Below are 27532 nucleotides of genomic sequence, written 5' to 3'. Positions count from 1 at the left end.
GGTTGATTTTGTCTGTATACATGACTTTTTCAATTGAATATATGCGATTCTTCTAACAATGAACTACTTCTTGACTTGATCAACGTTTTATGATGATAGTGATAATGAGAGGAAGGAGTAGAATGAGGAACAACAACACAATGATTGGTCATTTTGATAAATCTTTCATCATAAGTATCAGTTTTACTATTAATAAACGAAGTATTATTGAATATACTTGATTTTAATTCTTGACGAATAGTACCTGGTTTATAACGTTTCCATAAATGGAACGAATCAATTGGTGTATTGTTAGTAGTAGTATTAGTATTTGTGGTTATTTTTGTTGTTTTATGTAAGTTATTTAATTGGTCATTTCGTGATTCATTGGATTTTAATTGTTGAAGTGAATTTTTACTAGTTGCATTACTAGTAGATTTGGTACGATGAATATGATTGGAACGATTTGAATTCGATAGTGAATGCATCTCATTCATTGGGTGACTTTGAATTAATTCATCTGAATCGTTTTGATATTTAGCACGTTTTTGAATAACGGATTCAAGCTGTTCCTGAAATTACAGAAAATAATTATAGACTGTTATAATTCGAAAAGAATAAATCAATTCGTAGAATAAATTGGATAAAATAATTATGACATTGAAAATCTACTGTGAAGGCAAGCATTGAACTTAATTGTACCTTTGTGACCGTTTCTTAGTCATACTACCCAATCTTTCTAAACACGAGTCACGATAATCGTCCCGATCACAACCGTATAATCTGGACCTACCAACACAGATGAGTCTAACAATCATTGACCTAATGTACAGATGATTTATTTTCATTTGACCGCTCCTAGTTTTTCTGCAATCCATTTCCAACATCATATGTTAAGGTAGGCGATTGTTGAGTAAACGTAATGAAAGTCTCAACCACCTCAGCCGACGAAGATTTATCATTTCATTCACTGTCTTAGTTCAATCGTTGGTCCTAACATATATGAGTAGTGCTTCGAATACTCTTATGATCAAATACTAGTAACCTGTTAAAATATTCTCTGGTTATTTAGGGAAAGTGAGAAATAAGTTGGACAATTCCGAAATAAACTTTTGAGATACTTAGAAATGCTTAATTGAAATAAGGTTTTATATCAAAGTGAGCATGTGATAAAATGATTTCCAGTTACATCATTTATAGCAAAACCGTAACAAAAGTTTGATACACTCAACTTAATAATGGATCAGTAATTCTGATCAATTTTTCGTTTTGTTTTTTTCAGAATGGGGATTTGGGGAAATTGTAGTATTTTAATAGTTGAATTTATGAGTCGATCTACGCTAGACAACCATTCAAAACCTCAAGGCATTCTAGAACCTTTTCGTCCTGGTATCAGACTCCTCATCTGTGCGCACTCACGATCCCACACCAAAGAGACTTGAATCCGGCACCTTCTGTCTCACCCAGGAACGCTTAGTCTCTAGACCATTGAGCCGACATTCATCAGTGTTAATGTCTAACTTCAATGGACCCATGATCTTCTGCAACTCTTCATCCATTGTGTGAGGTGGATGACTGTCTTACACTCTACACGGATTGGACTCCATTGGTCACGGATTCTCACTAGAACTCCAGGAAATTCATCTTGAAGCTGGTCACTAGACTTATGAATTCAACTTTGAAAATATTTCAATCTCCACAAATCTTCATAACGATAATAATCATGAGCTCAGTAGTGAATAGCTTCAGGATGGATTTTGCTTTTTAAAAAGGAGTCAGAACACCATTAACCATAAATATTTATCATAATGATCAATGTAAAACGACAACTTACTGGTTGAACATGATTCACATTAGTTAATTCTTTTAATATCATTGACCGATCATCAACTAGACAATATTGACTTTCAATATTACACTTTTCTGTTGTAGATTTACATTGTAGTCGAGACGCTGTTCTAGGTATTGGTGAATTGCCTAAATGTGTTCTTAGACGACTACGTACTGTATTATAAATAATTGCTGGTAGATCTTCTAACTGATGTGCCATTTTGATTAAATTTGTCAATGTATCTATACGTTTAGTTATTGAATTCGTGTAAGATTCAAAAGTGTACACATTATTATCACTATTAATGTCCCCTTTCAGACGACGGTGATTATGATGGCGATTAGTAATTGTAATAGAATTATGTGATTTTTTAATTTTTAAAGGTGCACCAAACACTGCGAATGCTGTACATCTTGATAAACATTCAGCCGTCATTTTTGACGTAACACTTAAATCATCAATTTGTTTAAATAATCTTAATAAACTCATGAGTAGATATCGTTCCGGGGTCGGTAATAACAATTGTAAGACAATACGATAAGCTAATAATTGTCTTGACTGACATAAAATATACATCCAATCATCGTATTGACTATCGGATAATTTATGATCAATATCTTCATTATCGCTGACATTATTCAGAGTAGTGGTACTACTACTACTACTACTCGTGGATTTTAATTTATATTGTAGTTCAGTAGCTAAAAATAAAAGATTTCCAGCTTCCAGTGGAATTAAGCCCCCAGTCTGTTGATATTCACCATCATTATATGAATAAGGATTGTTAGTGTTGGTTGTTGTTTGATCATGATGACTATAAATTGGTGAATCAACTGTGGTACTGTCAAAATTTAACACTTGATGAACACGCTGGAATTCTGTACATGTACTTAAACAACGTAATATTAAACTAGATATATCATGGGGTGTATAAGATTGTAATATTTCATAAATTTCTGTATGATCAATTATTGGATAAGGTGAAAGATTTTCATCAGTAACATCTGGATCAGGCTGAGGTATACGTAGATATGGATTTTGAAAATGATGGCTTAATTTTAACCATAATTCACGGATACGTAATGCATTGCCTGGTATACGAAATAAGCCTTCAGTTTGGCATAATTCTATAAATAGATAGAAAATAAACATATTTATTAGTTAATAACAAATTTAACAGTTAAATAATTGATATAAAGATGTAATAAGGCGGTTTTAGGGATAATTTGTATCATTTTAGAGTTAAATCAACTATGGGTTAATCGCTCGGACTAAACCACAGATGATACTTTGTAAATAACCGATTGATAATTTACGTACGGACCATAAAGATGAGTTTATTGATTTTGTACTATATAATATTTTAACTTCACTCTTCTTCTCACTGAAGCTTTGAGATGTTCATCAAGACAGAATGATAGATCACTAGAGCACTCACGCTATGGTAGCTGATTCAAAGAATTGAAGGTAGTAATGTATTCACGATGTAATCATTGGAAGCATCAATGTTTTAGATTGCTGTAACTTATAGATTAATATTTTGCTGAAGTATCGGCCAACATATTTCATACCGATAAACAAGGACTGACTTTTAAAAGATTATTCATCATAATTGACATTTATGTCAAATAATAAATTCATCGCTTATCTTCACCCCTAAACAGTAGATTGTGTTGATTGACTTGAATACAATCTATAATGTATTTGTTATATTCTCTATTTAATTGACATTCATTTACTAACAGACTAAATTAACTATTCTCTATACAAAACAATAGACAATACTAAATTCAACTTATTATTATTGTTTGTTTGAATCTTCCCATTGATGTTTAGGATTGCAACTGGTCAGTCTCTTATTGGCATATGTGCATACTATGTGTATTGCTTCGATATAGCCTAAATTCACAAGTATGGTAAGCAAAGATGGATAGTGGCTAGTAGTGGAATCCAGTTTGACGCGCGTTTCGTCCTATAGACAATACTGTTGTATTGAATTGAAAATATAATTTCTATATAAGTGATTAACATCTCATTATATTTGGGATGTTGAATAAAGAAAAAAGAAAAAACAACCCAATAAATTTATGCTTCTTAATTTTGTTTAAATCTCATGTTCCATAAAATGAAAAGGATCAGTTAATAACCCTTATTGAAAGTTTTTTTTCTTTTTTTTAAATAACACTCGTTTTGTATACATAAACATGTACTTCATTTCAAATTGCCATAATCTTTTTTTAAAAGCCATTACACACACACACATAACATGTAAATGGTTTTTAATCACCATCAGGAATATTGAACACAGTTATTATCAACTGAACTGATCGTTTATCAAGAATAATTTCAAACCAGACGTTGTTAATTACCAATATCTTGTTTTATTCCATCGTAGAAACAGTAATCGTGTATACACACACATACAGATAAACAGACGGACAGACAAACTGAGTTACCACAATTATCACCCCCATTAATATTCAATATACAATAAACTTACTTGGATTAGAAGTTATATAATCAATTAAAGTTGCACAAATTGTTGAATCTACATTACAATATCGAATACAATAACCAGTATAATCATTTCTCCATTTTGATTTTATTTGTTGTAGATTACCATCAATTTTAGATGAATTCATTCTTAATATAAATGGACAAGTTAATGGAGGAATTGTTTCATTGGATCCTGATTTACAAAATAATGGTTGAACTTGTTGTTTGAAGAATAATTCTATAATGAAAATAGTGATTTTTTTTTTAGTTTTTTTTTAACAAAACAAGACAACAATCTCATAGAAGAAATTAACACCTAATTGTGGTGTACACATGACCTAATTTGACATTAAACAACAACAACAACAACATGATAAAACCTTCAGGTTAAATCAATAATTACCTTTCTATAAAGATAAATAATAGACAATTAAATGACAGATGTTAGATAATAAGTTACGGGGTTAGTTGTAGAACACTCGTGTAATATTGTACTCGAATAAGGATTTGTTATTCCCCTAAAGTGAATAAATCACAATGAACAAATATGACAGACAATTTTCCGATCTGTTGATTTTATTACATGTTGTTTGTTTTTGTTGTAATAATTTATTGTTGATCTGTAGATTGTATTCGTTATAGTAGATTGGTCTGATTTAAAGTATTAGTTGAAATGAGGGAGTGGCGTATATCTGTTTGGTACTAGTAGGAGACTACCACAACTCCTCCAGGGGGTCGAACCTATATATTTAGTACTTCTTGATTTCTAATGATACACCAATTGAAAACAAATCTGTGATGAATACAACCTTTATAAGTCTACGTTAACTAACTTGTTGATTACTAAAAAGACATTTCTTCATCTAATAGATGAGGTTTGAAATAATGACCTATTAAAAGCTAATATTCATATGACCTACGATCAAAGATATAAATTACAAAGTGTGAAAAAGAAATCGTGGTAGTTTTAAGTGAAGATACTGAGGAGTTACGTAACCTAAACTCTTCATACGATAAACGCGATTTGGAAATGTCATCATAACCAACTAGCCACTTTCATCATTGACACAGCTTAAAGCCGGTTTAAATATTTACTAAATAGGTTTAATCACAACATCGGGGATTTTTTTTTAACATTTCACAACTTATCATAAGACGATCTAACAAGACTTATTTCAAAATTGATTGTTGCAGTTAACAGATCTTATTTGCTCATCTTTAATACCAGAATTCCTAAAGCTAACCGCATTCGGAACACATGATAACTGCCCTAACTCGCAAACCAACATTTCATAGTGGCTTAACTTACAAAATCATGAGTTCATAACGAAAACGTGGATGTAACATTCGCTAGAAAATATTCATTAGGTTGGTTGACCATATCATTCTCAAAAGTAAATTTATCTCATTTCTAATCCATAATAAATTAAACACTTGCATCAATTCACACACTTGCAATAAGACCTTTCATTAAGTAAACAAATTACAAGTAAAATTTGTTTTCAAACACATATTCGATTATTTACTTTATGAGTACTTTTATCAATGAGGTTACGATATTCAAGGTCGTAATTACTTAAGTAAACAAAACTATGAAGTGAAATGCAAATATAGTTACTAAATTCTCTACTTAGATACGTCCTGTATAGAGATTGAAATTAAAAGTACTCTGAGGATAATTAGACAAAAATTATTTGTTTTGTGAAAACCAGACTGAATGATGTCTACTTCATGTTTATAGTAAAAAAATGGTCGAGCATGTAGCAACAGCAGGGATTCAAGTGGATATAATATAGTTAAATGGATATATTAATCAAGATTTGTAAAATTTGTGACCGATTTATTTAAACGACTCATTACAACTATCTACAGTTATCAAGTGAATTTATCACTCAGACCTAAATACCTCACTAAAACATCAATCTTAATAAACGTTTAAACAAGTGCATATGTGCATATATTGTCTTAAAATGTCATCACCATATCAACACGACGAGATGTTATTTAATAGGAATCATGATTATGTAGCACCAGTGATAATTAAAAAGACTAAGCACTGAGAATATTATTCAGAAAAACAACATGAAGCCGTGACCAGTGGAGTCTAATCCGTGTACAATGTAAGATAGTTATCCACCTCACACAATGGATGAAGAGTTGCACAAAATCATGGGTCCATTGAAGTTAAACATTAACACTGATGAATGTCGGCTCAGTGGTCTAGAGATTAAGCGTTCCTGGGTGAGACAGAAGATCCTAGATTCGAGACCCTTTGGTGTGGGGTCGTGAGTGCGCACAGATGAGGAGTCTCATAACAAGACGAAAAGGCTATACAGTGCCTTGAGGTTTTGAATGGTTGTCTAGCGTAGCTCGGCTTATAAATTCGACTGTTAAAATACTACAATCTCTACAAATCCTCATTCTGATAACATGAAAAGAATGTAAAAAGTGAATGCATCCGTTTTGTTGTGACAATTTTTCAACCATGTTATCTAACTTCTATAACCACTGATTGCGGTCATATCACAGATATAATTACGATGACAAATGATTAAAATAATATTTTCACCCCCAAATTTCGACTAGATAATGTTTTCATCATTATCAACCATAGATAATACTTACTTGTTTTAGAATTAGATTGATCTGATTTTTTTGTAGGTGTCATTAAATCCACACGAGAAGGTTTTGATCCATTATTATTATTATTATTATTATTATTCATATTATTATTATTACTACTATTGTTAGGTACTGGGAACATTGAAGGTAATAATTGTTTCAATATACGTTTACGACTAGGTTTTGTTTTATTTTTCACTTGTTCATTATTGAATAGTTTCACATTTGATACAACTGGAGATGAACATGATAATTTGTCTATTTGATAATTAGACATAAATAATGGACTACCAATTGGTGATTGAAAAATTTCATGGATATTATTTTTGTTTTGATTTGTATTCATAGTAACATTAACACCGGCACGTGAACGACCACGACGATTCTCTGATGATTTCTGATTAGTTATTAATATTAAACGTGATATTAATGGCCATCTTTGATCATCAAAATAATCATGAGTTAATTCTAAAAATGATGCCAATGTATGATGACATATTTGTAGAAATGTATTTGGATGAGTTTGTTGAAATAAACCAATTAAATGCCATGCTTCTTCATTTTTAATACCATTGACTAATCGATTAGCTCTGTGTAACATGCGAGACTAGTTGATAATAGAGAATGAAAGAACAACAGATTTTAGTTTGAGAATGGAAAATATTCAATACAAAGTTTATTTAGTTTAAAGGTATTCATGTACGTTTATAAAATCGATATAAGTGAGGATCGTGATCAAAAAGAACAGTTTCTAATGCTGGGCTTTTTTTTACAAATCTCTGTAACCTATTTACTATGTACAAGTTTATCCATTCAGAAGGGGTCGATTGGAGCTAGACCACCATGGAAAACCTGGAAGCACTGGACGACCGTCTCGTCCCATTGTGGGACTCCTCAGTAGTGTGCATCCACGATCCCACCTCACGAGATTCGAACATAGGACCTATCAGTCTCGCGCTAGAGCACTTAACTGATAGACCACTGAGTCGGCCTGCATCCAACGGTGTTAATGTCTAACTTCAACCAATCCACGATGTTTGAGCAACCGTTCACCAACTGCCTTCAGTGAGTTGATATCTCACAACAGATATGAAACCGTGAATGAAACTTTTAAATTTACGATAATATGAGTGGAAATTAATAATTTCACAATTACTAAACCACAGACTATCCCATATACATTGTTCTTACCTTTATATACTTTATATACTGATGCTTATTTTATGAAGATCATTAATCATATCCTAATTAACAATAATTATAGTAGTAATAATAACACATTTCTTCCCACTATACATTACATTCATACAATTACTTCTGTTCTGGTTTTCGTTACTAAGACATTGAAACAAGTCCACTATGTTGTTTTCATACATGATTTATAAATAAATAAATATTGATATACTAAATAAACGTAAATGATATTACAATAGATTACAGTTAGAACACCTTTTTTTTATAAATAAAAGGTCTATAAACAATGATATGTATTTTATGTCTATACTGAATATCATTTCAACATGACAAGTATACATAAAGAATTTCATGTATATATGTACATATATAACCGACAATTGGCACGTGTTTTGATTTAGTCACACCATTAATATATACATACTTTTGTTTTTCTAATATAGATACAAGGTATGAAAATTAAAGATCATTCCCATGAGACGTTAGCACCTGCTTTCTATCTTAAAAAAAAACTTAATTACATTTGTCTGATTTGTTTTGGTGTTTTGGTGGTGTTATGACTAGCAATCAATATATAGATAATTCTTTGAAAAAAACCAGACTATGATATTTGATGTGTTAATAAAAACAAGAAGAGAATTAACCTCACATAGTTTTTCTGTAAAAAAATTAAGAGGATAAGGGTAATATAATGAAAGAGCCATTGAGGATACCAATTAGTTGTTACAATGTTCATCTGAGTAATCATGACTTGATACTTATGTATAAAACCTGTTTACCGTGCATATATTTATCTAATCTACATCTGAACATAAATATATTTAGCTCACTATGAGTAAATTAAAGCGAGAGGCGATTGGAAATAGCAATTACGGTTGTCTGAGAAAATAGAATCGGTTGTTGTGTTCTTACATAACCTCTTTTGTATTACTGTTTTACTAACCATAACAACTTAAATAATTAACCATTATTAGTTATGTGCATAATTCAAGCAACGTTAAATTTAGATATACTTACTATCTACTAGTCTACAACCAATTGGTTGGTATGAAGTTCAAATTCAAATGTAAATCCACATACTCATTTGGAGCCATTATGGGTTAGTACGACATTGTTCCTGCTTCTCTGTTTTTACTTTGAAATACTGAATAGTTTCTTATAATTTAGTATCCACTTATAAAATCAGATTAGCCAGTCCAGTGAATACAAGTTTTTCGTTTACATTTCTAGCTACTTACAAGTAGTATAGAATGTAAATTTTTTATTCTACAGGAATTTTTATAAACTAACTCTTGGTTTTTATTCTACGTGGGATGTCACAGTTTTGTATGAAACTAACGACCTTCTGGTATATGATCAATCGTTTATCACATGATCCCGCTTAGAGTAATAGAGCCTATGGTAATCATGGATGGACAATTATTCATCATTCACTGGCTATTTCGAAACACATTACACCCATTTCTATTTAGAAAGTCTAACAGTGTCAAAATATATTATAAATAATTTTAGTCCATAGTCTTGCTCAAAAACCATTACTTAGTTACAGATTGGCAGCAACTTGTTGAAATGTAACTATTCATAAACTTCAACACAGCAGCAAGTTTATTACTTACCCGAATATCATCAGATGTAGTCATTTGTTAGATCCACTGTAATTATAAATCCAAAAAAGAAATATAAATATGTTATATGTGTGGAGGAAGCAGAAAAATAAATAACGTTCTGATTAAAGTTTTAAAAATGATCAGGTGTATATACTTTATATACAATTGTATTGCTTATTTTGATTGGTTGATGTCAATTTTCCAATTATTCCATTTTTGATTGGTTGATGGATTATTCCTATCCCTTTACTCCTTACAAAAGATAGGGGGGGACAAATGAATTAATTAGAGGTGTATTTCTAATACGCTAGAGAAAAACCTAAAAAAAATAACTGATGAGCAAATAGAAAGTAAAAAAATCGGAGTATTCATTGCCACTGAGTACAATATATTGATGTTATGTAGAATAGTAAATTGACGATTGTGTTTTGTTCTGGTTATTGCTACATTGTGAATCACCAAATAATATAAAAAAATTCGAATTAAACATGATTTACTGATTGGGGAGGTTGTGATTTAGCCACTGGTCTAAGTGACTTATCATTTTTGTACTGTGTTGAAACGTTAGATAGGCTGAGGAAATCGATAGGAAACTCCAATTCGTGATATTTGGCGCTCCTCAACAAGACACAGCTGTTTTCCTAAGGGTCTGGTGGTTTCGTGCAGATCCAAACTGGCGTCACGTAACTTAGCCTTCTCGTGGCAGACGTGTTGTTTACGAAATTGAGAGGACGAAAAGCGAATGTCCGACGCTTTAACCGGGTTGGTAGACACGGAAAGTCCACCCAGGGGAATTGGAAAGCCCTGATTCCAAACCAGTGATGCAAATGGGCTCCAGTATCCTGAGGGAACATTTGTAGGTCGCCGGCTACCATGGGGCTGCATCTCCTTACGATGCTCCACTGCCTTGTGGATCAGAGCTTTAGGTCAAAGGCTCCGGGTGTGGCCCCCTAAGAAACCTGTTTCATTCTGGGCACCCTGGCAGTATCATAGCCCTCACACAATTAAATTAAATGAAATTTTTTGTATGGCGTATATATATCTGGTGCCCCCTCGTACCAATATTTATATGTTCAAATAATATTAAATAACTTGGCAGTTTGAGACGCTATCAGTGAACTAATCGAACTACAACGGATCTTCCGAATGACTGGGATATTTACAATTAATTGGTCACTGAATAGCGATTTTGTGCTAGTTGGTACACGTCAACAAGTTGTATCCACAATTTTTGCTAGGTTAGTCACTAGACATACAAAACACCAGCGTTCAATCATCACGCATCCCATCTTTTTGGTATATCAAATGATATGGCTTTCGGATACCATTAAGACTATTAATTCGCCCAATTTACTTTGTATTTTGCCAACTTTCCCTCAGTCTGTTTTTAAAGTAAGTATAGGAACTGCAGCCAAATTAGCTTTATGCTCATTTCTATGCTGATGAATGATAGCAATTACGAGGCCTAATTCCAGAGCTTCTCATCGATATACACACCAACCACCAAGATGGAAAGTGATCAATTTTTAAATGAAAGATTCAAGTTATTCCGTATATATTCCATTGTAACAAACTTCCATCAAATATATTCATTATACACTATCCAAACATAATGACAAGAGCACATTCAATTATATACTACCCATAAAATTAGCGTTTACAATTATCCTGTATGATATTAATTTGATCTGCTTATTTAATTATTCATTCATGATACTTATAATGATAATTATTAATATATTATTTTGTTTTTATTGTATACATTTCTTTCAACCTAACTTTCATAGTGAAGTGATTTCCATGGGGGGGGGAGGAGGAGGAGGGGTTAATGAGTTGTTTACTTATATCCATAGATTAGTCACATGATCAGTGTTGGAATTCAACATTGTAAATAGATACAATACAACTTATCTTGTTATAGACTTTAAATTGTTTTCCGTTAAAGAAAAAGTTAATCGTTCATAAAATAAATCGCTTTTTTCTAACAGATTAGTTTTATATCATTTAGGCTAAACTAATTCATTTCCTGTCTTATAGTTTACATATTGATATATTTATATCCCTAAATTTAAAGGTTGGGCATTTTTCCAAAAAGAAATACCTAAAACTCTAGACAAGAATATTTATGGCAAAGTCTATTCGACTGCAATATGACCATAGAATTATAAGCTTTATTGATATTATTTGATTAAATGGCTACTAATAAATATGATCTGACTTGATTAGTTCCGTTCCTTTTATGATGATTCAGATTTGTTCCATTGAACAAATTCTGTTCCATTATCACTGAATGGTATAAATATATACAATTTAAAGAGAATAATTTATTGTTGCTTGAAAAAGCATTTTTTTTCTTTATTATAAAAAGAACTATATATCATATTTGTAATGGCTTATATGTTCCGGTGTGTGATTCTGAGGATTGCAATTAATCAGTTTCTTCTGGTATGTACTCATCTAGTTCGAATTATGTCCCGATATTGCCATATGGTGTAAAGCTTTTAGTAAAGTTTGATATTGGCTAGTAGTGGGACATAGAACAAGCGTTTCATTCTATTTAAAACTTATCAGCCGGATGTGTCTTTATCCCTATGTTGACATTTACAATGAGACTCGAAATCAGTATCTTTTGCTTCAGACGTTGACGCCTTATCCACTAACCTAATGAATTCGGACAATTATTAGATTTTCAACGGATACAAATTAATCAGGGCTTATATTATCCCGTTGTTGATGTTAGTGATTCCTATCGATCAGTCTCATAATTGGATGATCGGAGACGACTAGTGAAAAGATCATGGATTGCTTCTCTTCACTATATATCTTGAGTCACATAAGAATAAAAAAATCATCAGCTTTCTAAACACATATCATACATTCACACACTCAGATGAATTTAATGTGAGTAAATAAAAAGATCTGTAGATAGACTAATACATCACGAATTGGCATAAGTTAAGTAATCATTGATAACTACGAAGTACCGATTAGCTGTCTCTCATCTAAGTATATAACCTCACTGCATTGCGATGCTATAAACATGCCAAGGATTGAATCTTGTAAACCTCTTTCCTTATCTTTAGATTACTAAATCAATATTCAATGGACCACATTTTCGTCTTGGGTCGGTTAACGCTATTGGGCAATCACTATACACTTCTTCATCACTGAAAATTTTCTGATTTTAAACAATGTCGAATTACATCGGTCATAAACTCCCACTAAATGTTTGAAAGTCTGTCTCAAAGTAAGTCCTTTAGTGAAGACAAACAATTATTCTAAATAGTTCTTTGGATCTAAAAATGTGGTAGAAAAGCGGCGGTTTTATTACAAATAATATTGTTGCATCGCAACTAGCTTCGTTCATTCTAGAGATTTGGTGTTATTTGGGTTAGTAATCGTCCATTGACGAGGATTCTAAGTCGAGGAGTGGAATGATTCTTCAACAACTGTTTTTTCTTAATAGTTCTTGATAAAGAGTTAGAAACACTGAAGAAATGTTTTAACCTAACGTGAGCCTCATCAAGAGCATATGGTCATTATCTCTTAACCATTTCGTCAGTAAAGAACAATTCATACAATCAATCACAGACAAACCAAAGTAAAATGGGTTTCTCATCCACTGATGAGTTACTCTTTATTTTTTCTCATTCATGACCTTGTCGTTACTGCTGGGACATGGCCTCTCAACAGATCTGCAAGAAATTCGCGTTGAAGTTAGACAGTTGTGAACAGATGATTATGATCCATTATGTTGAGGCATTTTTTAAAGATTTTACGCAACATAAAACTAATTTTTAACTACTCTCCATAGTAAACCAATTCCTCATGACCATCTCTTTGAATTTCTCCACAAAAATAACAGTTAGAACAATAGTTCACCAAGTGATTCACATCAATTATGCAGGATTTATCTACTATAAAGAACTTGTTTTAATATTAAATATATAGGTTATGTTCATAATAAATAGATCTCAAAAAGGCGCATCACTGAAGACCAGGGAGTACCTGACGATTATTTCATTCATGTATGAAACCCATCAGAAACGAATACCCACGGATCCATCAATAGTCGAAAACTAAGCCAAGTTGTTCTGAGTATTATAGTTTCATTGAGGAATATGGTCTACAACCTAAACCAATCTCAATAAAAACCTCTCAACCAAGTTAATTTAGTCATATCATTGGTGACTTACTCCAAGATATACCTGCAGTTCTAGCAAGAAGTTATGACTAGTGGAGTTTACATATGTAAGAAGTGAAACAGTAAACATCGACAACATTAAATTCTAGTCACGATATATCACAAAATGATTGAAGCTAGAAATTCTATCACTGAACTCTGATTTACTCGTTCAATTCGCTATGCGTTCACTGTGAGACCTGACGTTTTTCTATTCATTCCTCTAAAACGCCTTATACTGCAAAAAAAAACACAGATTTTCATTGTTCCTTGACTTTTAACAATACTTTATACAACCTACACATTAAACTAATCTTTACAAAACCCCTTATACTACATAAACTATAATTAAATTTACCTTAATAATACCTATTTTTTCTACTCTAATAAATCTTTAGTCTGTATTGAAAAAAAATATGGTATCCCTTTAGAAAAATTGACTACCATTACCTATTTGTATGATGCACTACTAAATACTATGTATCAAGATTTCAAGTTCATAGCCCTTCCTCCTTACGAAACAACCTCCCCTTTTAATAGTTTTTTTTATTAGAAGATATGCCATAAATAAACGTCAGCTGACAATACATTCAATGAAAAACACAACATCTAGACAATTCATGTAATTTCATGTCATAGTAAAAAAAAGGAACTACGTTTATTGAATCCTTCATCTAAAATCTTTTCTATCCATCTCAACTTATTTTGTTTGTTTTACTAAAGAGCTATTCAAAAATAATTTAAAAAAATTGAATAAAAAACGACCACAATGTTAAAACATGTTTTTATTTAACATTATCTCATGTTGTTCTTAATGTTGCTCATTGTTAGTGTTGTTTTAATAAAGACATGAATACATCACGCTCCATTTCAAGTTTATAAAAATTGTTATATATATGACACGATAGGGGGTTTGTGAAGATCTTTTAATTTTCATAGTTTACGTCACCGACTGATCTTAGCTGAGCGATCGTTGAAAACCAAGAGTTACTTGAAAACTGTTTCGTCCTAGCATGGAACTCCTCAGTAATGAACAACTATACGTAAGACTTTCGGTCTCGCGATGACTTCTTAGTGTCCTAGACTATAAAACTGAATGAAGCTTGTTTGAGATCCACAGTATTTCAGGTACTACTTGTTGAACAGTGATGACTAATATGAAATATAAATCAAACATAGCTTCTTATCGACTTCTTTCAAAGCCTTACCAACTCTCCAATGTATTGTTATCCTTAATGATTCACTGACTAATACTAGTTAGTCGAATAAACCACCTTTAGATCAAAAATCCTTCGAAATTTACTCAAACAAACAAAAAAATTCAGTAATAACTAGTTTCGATATTGATTATGAATATTCTTAAATGACAAAACCTACGGAGTCACTGGGTATCAGGAATATGCCAGTAGTAACCCATCGATAGTAGAGGATAAGATTTAAGTTTTCTATAGAACAAAACTGACCGATTTCGCGGTGCGAACCACCAGTTTATAATAACTCAGTAGTCTCAAGACACTATGTTCACCACAAAAATTCGGGATAGGTCAGTTGACCAAGTAAACTCTGTCTATGCACAATTATTGATCGACTTGTAAGAAATGTATAAAGTTATTCTAAAATTAACTGTTGTGGACATGTTCATTATAGTATGACCCAACATATCACTTGAAAAACACAAATGTAGTACTCAATAAATGGGAGAAAAATGGTCGAGAGTGCAGAATACAACACACTTGACCATGAAAACGTTGTCGATAATCTCAGCTAAAAGATTCCCCTAAGTTTATTTCAAGGAATATCAAATAACTCTATAACTTATACAGAATCAAACTGATTTATTCGAACTTATAAATAAATAAATAAATTGTTGTAAGTGATTTTTACAGTAGCAAAGAGTATACATAAATATCGTATGATATAAGTACTTGTCTAATTCAAATGTAAACTTAGAAAACTGTCATAGTTCATCGTTATTGATAAACAAGTAGCATAGCAAATATGGATGATAAGAAATAATATTGATAACTTATATATTAGGGCTAGTTGTCTGTAGTCACATCCTGTTTATTCAGCGTTATATATGTATATGTATATACCATTTATTAGAGTTCTATACTACTTGTATACAGTCAAATCTAATTTATTAGAATTTATCTATTTTGATTAAACTGGAGTATTTATTGAAGTGTTTTCCATGATAAACACTTTTTAAAGAAGTATGTCAATAGATATGAACACAAGATAAGATTTAGCCAGTGTAGATTTTTGGCGTCAATATACCACTACCTCAGTTTTATTCAAGTTTTATTCATTAGTGAAGGAAGCAATGAATATTTGGAAAGAAAAGACATAAAAGTGTTTATAACATTACAATCAAACAAAATGTATAGGTTTCCTATTGATTGAATCCGTTACGATATGAAAATGTATCCGGCCTACCATGTGATCGATATACATTTTCTCCTGCTTTACTGTCTTTAAGTATTTCATTTTTCAGGATCGTAAATTGATTAAGTTTAGATTGTAAATCGCTGGATATTGTCCGGTTTGTCTACAGGTTAAGTGTTTACGTGCGAGATCTAAAGTCTTAGTTTTTATTCTTGAATGAAAGGTCGTGAATAGACACTGCCGAGGAATCTCGTGTTGGGACAAAGCAGCCGATTATCAGTGATTGTCCAAATTATATCAGCTCGTGATTTCCATGAGATTTGATAGTATGCAAAACCACGTACTGATGTTTCTTATTGGATTAAGGAAGTTACTTAGTCGAACTTTTTATCATATGGCTGTAAGTGTTAGTTAAGGAATGATGTTCCTATGTGGGATTCAAATTCACAGCACCTAGATAAAATTCGATCAACACGAAGAATTAGACAAACATGGCAGTAGTTACAACTGAACGATTAGTCAATTTACAATCAAACTTACTTAACTAAATTCATAAGGTAACAATATTTTTACAGGTTTGATTTGAAAATTCATATAATTGAAAGTCTGATTAATAAAACTTTACGATAACTTAGATCCCATCGTGTTGCGCAGTTTTCACCACATTTAGACATTAAAGCTACGGTATTTACTTGTTGTAAATAAATAAAATTCCCAATCAAATAAATGAACACTATCATGCTCGTTATGAGACACATGGGAGTCGATTTCACTACTATGAAGTGTTCTTTTCATAATCATCTAATTTAAGTACAGGTTGTTTTATTCAGCTTTAACTAGAAGTTAAATGATAAATGTTAATCGATGTATTCTATATGAAATATCCCAATGATTGAAATCTCCACTTATATGAAACTTTTATTAATCTGTTCAATTGAAGTTCATCAACAATGTGATCACAAGTTACAGATATTCTATTTAACACATGCAAAATGACTTTTACCCATAAGATCACTATGATCACTATACTTTATCCTATAATTAATATTTTAAATATCAGATATTTTCTAGTTAGCTGTAATGAAACCTCCTCTAAACTAACAAACATACGCCAATCTATAATTCAACTATTAATAATAAATAGAATAAGATATATAATGCAGACAAGAACTTCTGTGATGTAACAGACCAATAGTTACGTAATAACGACTATTACCGCTACTACTACTACTACTACTGCTATTACTACTTTTACTACTAGTACCTATAAAATGATTGGGCAAATAAACTATCTCATTAAATGTTCCTATTTTTTGTGAATACAGCATATACATGTGCGTGCATGTGTGTGTACTTGGGGCGATTCGTTTGTCTGGACTTCAATTATTTTTTTTTTTTTGTTATATCTAATTACTGATTTCTTTTTATAAATGAATAAAATACCCTTTAATTAATTATTTTTTCTAAAAAAAATTATTTCGAAGGGGGGTTTTGTGGAGATTTTAGTAATTTTTTATAATTTTATAATAGTTGACATCACGAGTCAATTGAAGCTAGACCATCATGGAAATGATAATTTGTTATTTCAGTACTTCTGTTGAGTAAAACAGATCCATAGACAAATACATATATATACCCTTTCATCATCATCATCGATGTAATTACTCTAATTATTATTTTTTTCGGAGGGGTGAATACATTCAATATTAATAACTTAGATAATGTATAATATTTACTAAAATAATATTACCTTTTCCATTCTCTGTTATTAAATTATATATCTGTACACAAGATAAATTCTAGACAAGAAGATGACTGATTTCTAACAGTTTTTCTAGGGGGTATTTTGTCTTGATTTAAAGAATATTTTAGGGTGATTCAGACTATGTATATAGTGATTTCAGTCCCCTCAGATGAAGTGAACTATATTGAATTTATCATTACTTAAGAAAGAATGAAAGGCTAAAATGTATTTGTTTTTATATAGTTGAAATCATGAGTCAATTGAAGCTAGACCACCATGGATACCTGGAAGCACTGGACGGCCAACTCGTCCTATTTTGGGACTCCTCAGCAGTACGCATCCACGATCCCGCCTCATGAGATTCGAACATAGGACCTATCAGTCTCCCGCGCGAGCGCTTAACCACTAGACCACTGAGTCGGCCAGCATCCAACGGTGTTAATGTCTAACTTCAACCAATCCACGGCATTGAGCAACCATTCACCAATGTATTTGTTTCTCTTATTTTCCTGAACCCTTATTGGTATATGTTTATCGAAAGAACGTACATTTTAGAAATAATTTAAGAAACAGATTACAAAAAATGTTTGCGAAACATCTTTGGAATTTGAAGATTTAGTTTACATAACACATTAACCTCTTTTAGGAATCACTGAAAATTAAGGAGAACTGGATAACTGTTTTGTTTTAACTGCAGATTCCTACCCAATGCACTTCTATAATTTATGCAACAATCGAACACAGGACATTCGAACCTTGTAGTTATAGCGTCTCATCTAGATTATTATGCTGTAATCGAGTGGCATACAATTTATGCTACCTTCAATTCATGATATACACAGGATGTTCACTCAGTGATCTAAAGATTACTGCGAGACACGAGGGGCAACAGTTTTGACCTTCAGTACGGTCGTATATCCACACTGTTAAGTAGTAGACGAAATTGCTGTTCAGTATTTTACAGTTTTCGATGGTTATTTAGTTAACATAGATTCGTGATGTAAGCTATAAAGTGACAAACGACTAGTGATACTAGTGTGACTAATTACTTTACTCCCAACAACGTTGGATCCACACACTTTTAATTTCTCTCTATAACTTCAGGAATTTTGTTTCGAAGTTTGTATTAGTGAGCATACGAAAATTACTCAACTGGATTGTATGGCGAAAAGTCTCTCCACTAATCGTCTAGTCACTATCATCAATGTTTGGTATAACATGTTAACTTTGAGATGGATATCCATATTCATTCGTTTTATTCAAAATAGTTTATTTTGTTTTGAAAGCTTGCAAAACTATAAGTGACAAAACAATCCATTGTACCAGTCTTCGGATTACCTAATGAAAAGTATATTTATTAATAAAACATAACAATGAACTGGAGATATACTCATGTGTTGGAATTTTAGACGAACTGTGACTATTCATACCCTTCTGATTTCAAGGATCAAGTATTGTTCTTAGTTCATTTCATAATATTGAAAAGTACTAAGTATATCGATCAAATAAAAAAGTAACAGTCAAGCGGTTTCAGAGTGTTAGATGATCCCACTGAAACATTAAAAATACAAACCGAATGAAGAAGTATTTCATTTAGATGATGGGGAATATTTACAGTTCGAGAAGAGAAATTAGAAAAATACATTCTTACTGATTAGAAGAGATGGTATTTTCACAGGTTTATCTAATTTAGGGTACCACTAAAAACTAAGAAGCACTGGTATATCTATTTCGCCTTAGTATAGAACTTATTATCAGTGCTCATACACAACCCATCGGGATCGAATCTAGAACCTTCAGGTATTGGGACATCCACTTTATTTTTAGATCCAGTGATACAAGTCCAAACTCCATGTGACTAGTGCTCTATGATTTTCAATGGTATGCCAGTTGAAATTAACATGAGATCAATACAACCTCCGAAAAACCCTTCAGAATAAACATATTGATTTTTTAAATAAATTTTGGTATGAATTTAGAAATGAGAAATATATGACACTAAAAACAACATTAAAAAGTGTAGTTACGTAATCAATACACGTTTTCGTGTATAGAAAACTTTACATTCTAAAATCAGCAAGGTGTGTGACTGTATTTACAAATGATCACATAGTTAAATGATGTAATCAGGATGAAAATAACTTGATGGGTGAAAGTCGGTGAATTTGTAAAAGTAGAGTACAATTAGGTAATCAATGAAAATTATTTCAGAACACTTGTATTTATGAATTCAAAGAGAGATTTCAGTTAAGCTTTCTTCCTGAACACATCATATTGTAATGATTGATATCATTGGTCTCATTCAAAATGAAATGTGTAATCATTTCTTTTTAAACATCTCGAAGATTTTATCAGTTTCCTCTCAGATTCTGTTTTTCCTGGTATTTATTTCATCACGACTTCAACATGTAAATTATGTCAATAATTTGTTCCACATTTCATAATTTTTAATTTTTGGGTAAACTTATATTGCGTGAGAAACGTTTCAATACATTTCCGAACTGATGAATGTTAGACTCTGGTCTAATATCTTTGATGAAAATTCAGGTTTTGAAAGTGATATTTACCTATCACTTTCTGTTCTGACACCATATGCTTAGTAAAAATCATTTGGAAACCCTACTGAATCTATACTCCATGATAGTTGCAATTCTTCGACAAGTGATATCTATGATCTTAAGGAAAATAATCCCACCCATAGTATTTGAACCCGCGTAAGACCGACTATGATACTAGGTGGAATGATGTGTAGTCACAAGGGAAACATCAGTAAACTCAGTATTGTAGACTCGTTTCGGTGGTGAGTACTCATTAGTACAAAAATCATATCAAAAGAATCCAATCAAACCTAAGGTCATGAAACATAATTTAGGTTATCATTCGGTGACCAATTAATTTAAATAGGTAATGATGTGAATATAAGATTGAATTTAACTGTGTTTTGGTAATTCTGTATTCTACATATGTTTTTGTCCTATTGTATTGTATAATAATGAGTTTCACTACATAATTCATTTAAGCATACATGCTTCGAAAATGATCACCTAACTATTAGCCAGGTAACTTATGTGAATGACAGAACTGATCATTATTGACGTATGGATTGCAGTAAACCACTCTTTCCATTATATTCATATTGGGCTGACCTGTAGTAGCATAAAAGGACAACAGCTAACTTGTAACTGTGTCGTATAAGATTTAGTATAAATACAAATTTCTATATACGTAGTCTAGTTTTTACAATTAATCTCTAGCTAAATTATATTCATGGACCACTGATCAGGATACAGTCTCACATCATACTGTTATTTATCGTTGATAGAAACAACACGAACTATAGATTTTTATAATTAGTAAAAATGAATAACTCATTGTGGCAATCCTTGATGTTATCACAACTATTGTGGATAAGTTCGAAACAGAAAGCGAATTATTTACGTGTAGGTATCCTCATATAATCAGTATCAAATTGGCGATAAAGCTAGAAACCATGCTATATTTTCAGATAACTGGTTGAAAAATGCAGTGTGCTGAGTCCAACTATTCAACATCCCAACGCACTATACATGATATTTATTCACTTTGACTAGCGATCACACTGTAACTTGATCGATAGAATTCGGTCATCATCAAAAGTACATGAGAAAAATGGTAGTGATCACTGCTCAGTGATAAATTAGTTATAAATGTATCCTAGACTTACAGAAAGTCAATCATAAACGAAATAGGACAGTATTAACCTAAGTCTTGATAAGGAAGGATCATGCTGTATCATGTCCTACCCTAAAGTAGTATCCTCTAAGGAGAGGTTTAGTACTAAACCATACAAGTAGTCAGTTGAGATGAGGAGAATTATGTACGATATGATACAATATGATCATATGAAACTAATCCTTCTGCACTACGTATATGTAAATTTGATGCTCCTAGACGGGATGACTAGGATTTATTTATTATCCCAAGTAACATTAAGTTTCAAAAGAATGACATCCTTCTGAATATAAGGGAACATGATGAGATATTTTTTCCCAATAGGATCTTGCATAAGTTTTCAATACGGTTTTGAACAGCTCGATAGTCAGGCACCCTATGGTACTGAAGTGAAACACTATGATGTCGTATGGTTAATTTTCTATAGAGTTCTGTTTGTAAGAGATATCTAACGTGTAAAAAGTAATAACAACCTGTTCCTTTCCTCAAGATTGCAGGTAAGCTTTGTTACCTTATAACAACTAGCATGAGACCTTTATCTAGGATCTCCTGTTGACTAAATTTAACAACTAAACAATTAAAAAACGGCTCTAGGGATCCTGGATTCAATCTGATATTGATATAGAGATTTTCGAATATGTACAATACTGATAATCCTCATATCGCCAATTTGAGGTAATATTTAAATGTTCCTTAGTTTCCAATGGTTCTCTGATCAGTATCAGTATGTGGGGAAATTAATTTAAACAAACTCAAAAAAAATTCCTCCACCCGCTTCAACATATTTCACTCTGGTGTTAAGGGAAAAAATTCTGTTTGTATAACTAAAGAACACTGGAAACTATTACGTGGTTTTCCACTTGAACGACAGGTTCAGCAATGTTGAACAAGTGCAGTGTTGTATGGGATACATGTTTCATGAGATTTTGTGAATTATACATAGTTGATCCTACTCTACACCTTTGAATTATTTGTCCAACCATGAATAATACTGACTTAACTTTCACGTATTCTTTTTCCATTCACATTATCACACTTAAATACATACCACTAAGACGTCGTTTTTTTTAAAGAAACATTTAATTATCCCGTTGAAATAGAATGTCAATTGTTCACACTACTAATCAAACGTTCTGACAGTTAAATACACGAGTCAATCTAAGCTAGACTACCACTGAAGACCTGGAAGTACTAGGCATCCGTTTCGTCCTGGTATGGGACTCTTCAGAAGTGCACATTCACGACCACGTACACAAGATTCGAACTCAAGACCTTCGGTTTCACGAGCGAACGCCTAACCTTAAGACCACTGAATCAGTGATTTCAACTATTAAAATACTACCATTTCCACAAATCCTCATATTGTTAATTAAACAATCATTATAGCAGTGTATTTTTCGTAAGATCCAATCATTTTCAATGACTATTCATGATCCACTTCGTTATAAACGAACAAAGTAGAATTGTGTTGTGTTTTTTCCTTCTTCTTCTTCATTAAAAACATGTTTACACATGAGATGAGAATTGTTTTTTTTGTTTTCCTTTACTTTAAAGGGAAAAAAATGTAAGAATGAAAATCATACAATCTCAGTATGATTCATATTCTCAACATGATTTTAGAAAGAAAAAAAACAGAAAAGAAAGATATTCTCCCCCTCACTCTATTCTATCTTTCTAAAGTCACGTGTATATGTGTTGAATGAATCACAAAGCATGATTTCAAAAGATTTGACCTTCAACGAATGTATATATTGTAGTGTAATATACCATAGTTTTCAACGATTTAAAGAATTATTCAACAGTTTATTTGTTCATGTACATCCACATCCTAGTAATGACCTTGAAGTTGGTAGTATTCTTTTTTTGTAAACTGTAATTTTCATAGTTGCAAGCGTTAGTCAATTGAAGCTAGATCACCAAGGAAAACCTGGAAGCACTGCTCGACGGCCAACTCATCCTATTGTGAGACTCCTCAGCAATGCGTATCCACGATCCCGCCTCACGAGATTCGAACCCACGACCTACCAGTCTCGCGCCGGAGCACTTAACCGACCACTGAGTCGGCATCCGATGGTGTCTAACTCCAACCAATCAATTGACTCACGCTTGCAACTATGAAAATACTAAATCTCCACAAAACCCCTCTGATAATAAAACTATAATTTGTCAACGTATTCAAAATAGACGTCATCATAAATGTTTCTTAACATAGATTGAGCTTACCTAGCTAGTGGTATCAATGGTTTCATTTTACTTTGAACCATCTGATGGACTATACATAGGTGACCCCGTTTTTGAGATAGAGAAAATAAAATCATCTAATTTTTCTGTTTGTGTCAATTGGTAAATAAAATCGATCTCCATATCAAGGTGATCTCTTGAAATATAATCAATTCAACAATGATCTTGTACATCATAGTAACTAAGTTTAAGATGAATTCATGGATTTTTAATGAAAAATCATTATTAATGTATAGTTTTAAGAAGTAGGGAGTTAAGTAGGTTTCACTCTTGACAAAGGATAATCATAACAATGTGATAATCAGTAAATAAAATTCAAAAATTGGACCTTTTGATTCCGATCAAACGATTCAAGAGAAATAAGTCAGACGTAAAAATCAAAGGTCTTTTGTTTGCTCTTGGCAGTATTTGGTGTAAATATTGCTACAATCCTAAATATCCAATATTCCATGATTTTCAGTGATTCTCTGATCTAATTCAGTCTTTTGATAAAATTATTTCTTGCTTAAACTAATCTTTACGACCGACGAAGTATAAGTACGAGTCCTATCTACTTCACGTGTTCTAATTTACCTTTTTCAATAATCATTCAATATATTTTACTTGCTCACTTGAAATATATCTGACTTCAGGGATCATTGCTCTGAAGTCTTCTAAATCTTAAATGAATGAAAATAAATTTTCCTTGTTTTGATAGTGAAATAAATCTTTATCAGCAAAATAGTGTTTGTTCTTTCCCAATTGATTGATCACTGGGTGGTGATCAATGTCATGCGTGTCAAGTTCGTCTTAGTGCTGATCGAATGCTATCGATCAATTTGCAATGTGGCCACTAGTCTAGGTGGCTCGACACTGCGTGCACTGTATATTGAGATAAGATGGCGGTTGGAGGTGGTCAACAGGAAACCTTGGACCCGCGTCTCATGCTACTTGGCACTCGTCAGCAAGCTGTACCTGTAATCTTGAGGGAACTGGTGCTCCCTGACGGATTCGATCCCGTGTCACCCAGCTTTGTTTGTTCTTTTTCCCGAAATCGAGACATCACAGTTTTTGTTCTCAAGATCCGTTCCAGTCGTCAAAAGGATATTACGTAATTAGGCCCATATATATCAACAGAGATTGATCGGTTAAAATTCTTACCACCAGGAAAATACGACTAAAATTCATATTCATTGCAAATTTAATGTTTATTTGAACTGAATAGCTTAGTGAATAATAGTGTTGACGTTTAAAATGAAAGTTATTAGTTTACTAAGTTTCAGTAAAAACACTAAAACTAGGCAGCAGATACAACTAGCAGACAAATCACAAATAGAACGGAATGCGCGTTCTGGATCCCACTGCCGACCATTATCCAACTTTCATAAAAGTTGAAATCAATATTTAGCCAATAATGAATATTTCTTAATGTAATGCTTACTGTACAACTTGAAATTATCATGAAAAGATAGAAAAAGCTTGGACCAGATTGCCAGATGAAACGTTGGATTTACTTCAAATTCATTCGCTGAGATTTTTACAAATATATTCTTCTTCCTATTTAATGTCTTACATCAACTCGGCGCTCAAATACTGTGAAACTATTCTCTCTAATTTAGACGAAAGTTCTTAAATAAAGATAGAAATAGATTACGTAACATATGTGAGATATTTAAATCTGATCTATCAACTTGTTATACTATATTGAATGAGCGAAAAAATGATTTATATCAGTAAAAAGAAATAAAACTTGATCATACTAATGATAGTTATTTAACATATCTGTATGTTTGTATGCAGGTATGCACGTAATGTATGTATGTATGTATGTAGTATATATGTATGTAGTATGTATGTGTGTATGTTGTATGTAACAATTACCTTGCGTACTAAGAGCTAATCTACCCGTGTACACCTTATCAGGCTTTTTTTCTAAAAAAAAATTTTATCTTACACAAATATGTATTTTGTAAGGTAAAAGCCACAATGAGTTTGACCTTATTATTTTATAAATGAATAAGAATGATGATAATGCTGAATGCTGAGTAAATACATTTGTACATTATTTAACATTTTACAGTTAATTTAATTGTAGAAAATGACTATGAAGTAAAAAGGCGATGAAGAAGAAGAAGAAGGAGGAGAAGAAGAATGATCAACTAAACAAATATGAAAGTACTGAAATATCCACAAAACCCCTTCTGATCTATAATCATATGCTCACTAGTGACTGATTTCAAGAGATATTTCCTGGAGTTCTAGTGAGAAGCAGTAACCAGTGGAGTTCAAACCACGTCTGTTATGAGATAGGAACCCACTGAAGACAATTGGTGAACGGTTGCTCAACTTGGTGGATTGGTTGAAGTTAGACATTAACACCGATGGATGCCAGTCTGCTCAGTGGTCTATCGGTTAAGTGGTCTCACGCGAGACTAGTAGGTCCTATGTTCGAATCTCTCGAGGCGGGATCGTGGAGGCGCACTTCTGAGGAGTCCCACAATAGAACGAGTTGGTAGTCCAGTGCTTCCAGGTTTCTCATGGTGGTCTAGCTTCAATTGACTCATGCTTTCAACTATGGGTATGTTTTATAATGAAAAAAAACATTGTTTTTCAACTTATACATATTTGTATATGTGTATTGTGTTAATTAAGTATCAATTGAATTGATAAAAGTGGTGAATATCCATTCTGATTCTGACTAATATTAAAATTACTATTACTATAATATAAATAGTAATGTCCAAAATCTATTCTCTCCTTAATTCATTCAGATTACGTAATTTCGTGGTGAAGTTTCATTTTTAAAATACGTACTGTTGTCTATATGTGAAATAGTATTATAAATTACATATTTGTACGTTTATGTTTTCAGATTTAACGACAAGTGGAATTCATGGACTACCAATAAATACCACTAAATGAAACACATCAATGTATTACTTAAACAGAATTTAGAATGAAAGAATGAAAAGAAATTGACAGTGAAGATTTATTTTTTGGATAACTATTCTAGAAGTTGTCTTATCGCTTCACCAAGTTCAGAATTCTATATAGCATCAATACGAGCGAACTATCATGTTTATCCGTTCAAAATCTTCAGATAACTGTGGTTATCAATTCTATGTCTATTTATTAATTTATATCTGTTCTTGTGAATTTAAGTCCAACTAAGTTTGTTCACTAAAGAATTTTTCGGGATATATTAATGAAAATATCGAGTTTTAATTCAGTACAATGTAACATACAATTATAATGTGTAAATCTTACAATATATCTTTGAATAGAACTAAACAATACCGAACAATATCCAAAAATATTACTCATATAACTTTATTCATTGAACTAAAGTAGTACAAATGTACACTTTTTTTCCACACTATTATAACGATCCGTATGAACAATCTACAATCAGGTGTATGTGTGTATATACGTGCGTACAGAGATACTTTGTTCAGCTACACTCATTCTCATCATTCAAATTTTATTTATACTTTTCATTTTCTGAAGGGGATTGGTGGAGATTTCAGTATTTTTCAAAGTTGAAATCATGAGTCAAT

The 27532-nt window shown here is 32.0% G+C and overlaps 1 protein-coding gene across 1 annotated transcript; it reads right to left on the bottom strand.

Annotated features, from left to right (window-relative positions):
• Nucleotides 1-29: 29 nt before the first annotated feature.
• On the bottom strand, nucleotides 30-9846 carry Smp_159630 (hypothetical protein; the record flags this gene model as incomplete). Its single annotated transcript, XM_018798142.1, has 5 exons — nucleotides 9739-9846; nucleotides 7097-7535; nucleotides 4311-4544; nucleotides 1814-2937; nucleotides 30-551 (listed from the first exon to the last, which is right to left on the bottom strand). The coding sequence occupies exons 1-5, from the start codon at nucleotides 9760-9762 to the stop codon at nucleotides 30-32; spliced, it is 2343 nt and encodes a 780-aa protein (XP_018646729.1). The 5' UTR covers nucleotides 9763-9846.
• Between the last annotated feature and the right edge of the window lie 17686 nt (nucleotides 9847-27532).

This window comes from Schistosoma mansoni, assembly GCF_000237925.1.
Source record: "Schistosoma mansoni, WGS project CABG00000000 data, supercontig 0156, strain Puerto Rico, whole genome shotgun sequence".
NCBI classification, from domain to species: Eukaryota; Metazoa; Platyhelminthes; class Trematoda; order Strigeidida; family Schistosomatidae; genus Schistosoma; species Schistosoma mansoni.
The sequence above is the reverse complement of the archived record's forward strand: the minus strand, read 5'-3'. Positions and strand labels throughout refer to the sequence as shown.